General features: G+C 49.3%; 1 protein-coding gene across 1 annotated transcript; it reads left to right on the forward strand.

Moving 5' to 3' along the window:
- The first annotated feature begins 33 nt into the window (after positions 1 to 33).
- Positions 34 to 2,516, forward strand: INIP (INTS3 and NABP interacting protein). The gene is made up of 4 exons (XM_009998147.1): positions 34 to 58; positions 850 to 952; positions 2,050 to 2,140; positions 2,421 to 2,516. Exons 1-4 carry the CDS (start codon positions 34 to 36, stop codon positions 2,514 to 2,516), a joined length of 315 nt encoding a protein of 104 aa, XP_009996449.1.
- The last annotated feature ends 366 nt before the right edge of the window (positions 2,517 to 2,882 follow it).

Here is a 2,882-nt window from a genome sequence, read left to right on the forward strand (position 1 = left end):
CGGCTGAGCCAGGCTGGGGCCGGGAGCTGAAGGATGGCAGCGAACCCTTCCGGACAAGGTGGGTTTCACCCCCAGTATTCGAGGGGAAGGACCCTGGGCAACTCGTCGGGAATAGTTTATCCGAGACAGGCAGCGAGTGTGGGAACTGTGTGGAGGGAATAAAGGGGAGAACTTGAGTCCCACGTTACCTTTTCTTTTATGATGATGCAGAAGCTTCGCATTTATAGACTAGCAGCCAATCGAAGATAAAATCGTGTCTAATCTTGACACGAGGAGTGTCCTTAGAGGCCTGTAAGAGTCAGCTCTGTGCCTGTTGCCCTCAGCTGTGCAGAGCAGCCGTGCTGGGCAGCAGCAGGGACTTGTCTGGCTGCTTTCCATGTGGTGGCTGCAATAAAACCTCTCTTACTCATTATTTCCATTATTATCATCCTTATCATCCATTATCCTTAATACTCCTGTATTATAACTAAAGCTGCATGTTCAGTGAGTGCATTCCAAACCTAGAACCTGGGAAGTTTACTGTTTTTTTTTCTGACAGGCAAGTATTTGGTCTTGTGCCTTGTTATCATTCCAGAGCTGGCTCAGGAAGGGGTAGGATCTGGCCTGAGATAGAAACCTGTGTTTTAATATGGATTGCAGCATAAGGAAGCTGTTTCGTGTCAAATGAGACAAGGAAAAAACAAACCAATTTGTCAATAGCCTTTCAGATTGGGGTCAGGGCTTTGGAGAATGTGCTGTTCATCACCATGTCATGTTATACAAAGATGTTTAATTCCACATGGTTAGAGTTGGGCTACAGAAATTAAATGCATCTTTCTAATTATTATTTTTTTTTGTCGTTCCCACCAGGTTTCCAGAATAAAAACAGGGTTGCAATCCTGGCAGAACTAGACAAGGAGAAGAGGAAGTTACTTATGCAAAACCAGTCTTCCACAAATCATCCTGGAGCCAGGTATTTTATGTTCTTAGACCTGTGTGGACATCACTGGTTACATCAAAGGGAAAAGAAGAGCAAACTTCTGTAGACACCAGAGGGTGTCTTGTGACCATCCTCAGTAACTGATCAGACAGACCTTGTGCTTTAGGATCGTAGTAGTATTTAGAATTATGGAATGGTTTGGGTTGGGAGAGACCTTAAAGATTATGTAGATCCAAGCCCCCTGCATGGGCAGGGACACCTCCCACTAGATCAGGTTGCTCAAGGCCTAGCCAGCCTGGCCTTGAACACTGCCAGGGAGAGGATATCCACAGCTTCCCTGTGAAACCTGTTCTGTTGTCCCACCAGCCTCACACTAAAGAGTTTCTTCCTAATGTCTAGCCTCAATCTCCCCTCTTCCAGCTTTGATCCATTCCCCCTTGCTCTCTCACTAGAAGGCCTTGTCAAAAGTCTCTCCCCAACTTTCCTGTAGCCCCTTCAGGTAATGGGAGGCAACTGTGAGGTCCCCCTGGAGCCTTCTCTTCTCCAGGCTGAACAGCCCCAGCTCTCTGAGCCTGTCCTCGTAGAACTGCTCCAGCTCTTGGATCATCTTTGTACCCCTTCACTTTCTCCAGGATCTCCATGTCCTTTTTGCTGAGGGCTCCAGATCTGGACCCAGTACTCCAGTGGGGTCTCACCAGAGCAGAGTACAGGGGGAGAATCATCTCCCTTGACCTGCTGGAAAGGCTTTTTTTCACACAGCCCAGGACTTGTGGCTGTGGGGGGATGAGGGTTGCTTCCTGGGCTGCCACCACAAATTATGCACAGACCCTGGATTTTGGCTTACATCGTTTCCACTGACTTGAATGGGACTGCACCCATGAGTGAAATCCACAGCACTCCTCATGACTGTGAGTCTTCTTGGGTTTAGACTAGCATCTGTTGTCTGCTAAGTCAAGGGATGCAGCTGTGGTCACTGCATTTTCTCTCTTATGTCAGCAAAGAGTAGTTCCAAGCAATCATTAAGCTGCAAGCCAGTAACGAGCTGTGGAAGTCTTGGGCTCTCTGGCTAGAGTGGCCAGGACATGTCTGTGTTTGTGGGAGGTATCACCCCTTCTCCTTGCTCCTTGCAGCATCGCCCTGGCAAGATCTCCCCTGAACAAGGATTTCCGTGACCACGCCGAGCAGCAGCACATCGCGGCTCAGCAGAAGGCTGCGCTGCAGGTGAGCTGGGGCCCTTGGAGGGAGTTGTCTGAGCTCCGTGTGAGATGTGGATCCCTGGGAAGGGCAGTTCTGCACCCAGGGAGAGTGGGCAGGCCCTGACAGGTTGGGTTCTGCATTTGACACAGGTGGAGTTTCTTCTGCTTCTATGGTAAAGGCTCAAATGTGTCAAGAGTTAAGGACCAGACAGGGAGAAACGGATGCTGAGTGCTTTAGGAGCTTACAGGTTAAGTGGTACTGGTGCTGTGGGGAGCTCTGCTCTGACACGTTTCTCTCTTCCCAGCATGCACATGCACATTCCTCCGGATACTTCATAACTCAAGACTCTGCGTTCGGAAATCTCATCCTTCCCGTCTTACCTCGGCTGGAGGCAGAGTGAGGAATGTTGTTTCTCTGAACTGCAGGCTCTGATTTTTGTCCACAGCAGGAACTTTCTGACCTTCTCATTTCTGTACGTACCTTAAAACCTGCTTTTCTCTGGATTGTTGTGGTTGCCTCTCGGAAGAGTGAGCTCTGGCGATGACAAAGCGATGATGCTGTGGAGCGGCAGGTTTTTTTTCCAGTTTTTTTCCCATGTTTTTGCTCCTCTGTCAGGTCACAGGCAGAGGTCAGACTTCTCTGGTTTGTGCAGTGCACTGTGCTTGCTCTTCCCCTTTTCTGTGCTGCCTTTAAATAAAGGTCCACACCAGAGTCACCAGGAGATGCTTACCCTGCCAGTGTGTCTGTTCTTGGTGGGTGCAGGTGC

This window comes from Chaetura pelagica, unplaced genomic scaffold (genome assembly GCF_000747805.2).
Source record: "Chaetura pelagica isolate M959 unplaced genomic scaffold, ChaPel_1.0 scaffold145, whole genome shotgun sequence".
Lineage (NCBI taxonomy): Eukaryota > Metazoa > Chordata > Aves > Apodiformes > Apodidae > Chaetura > Chaetura pelagica.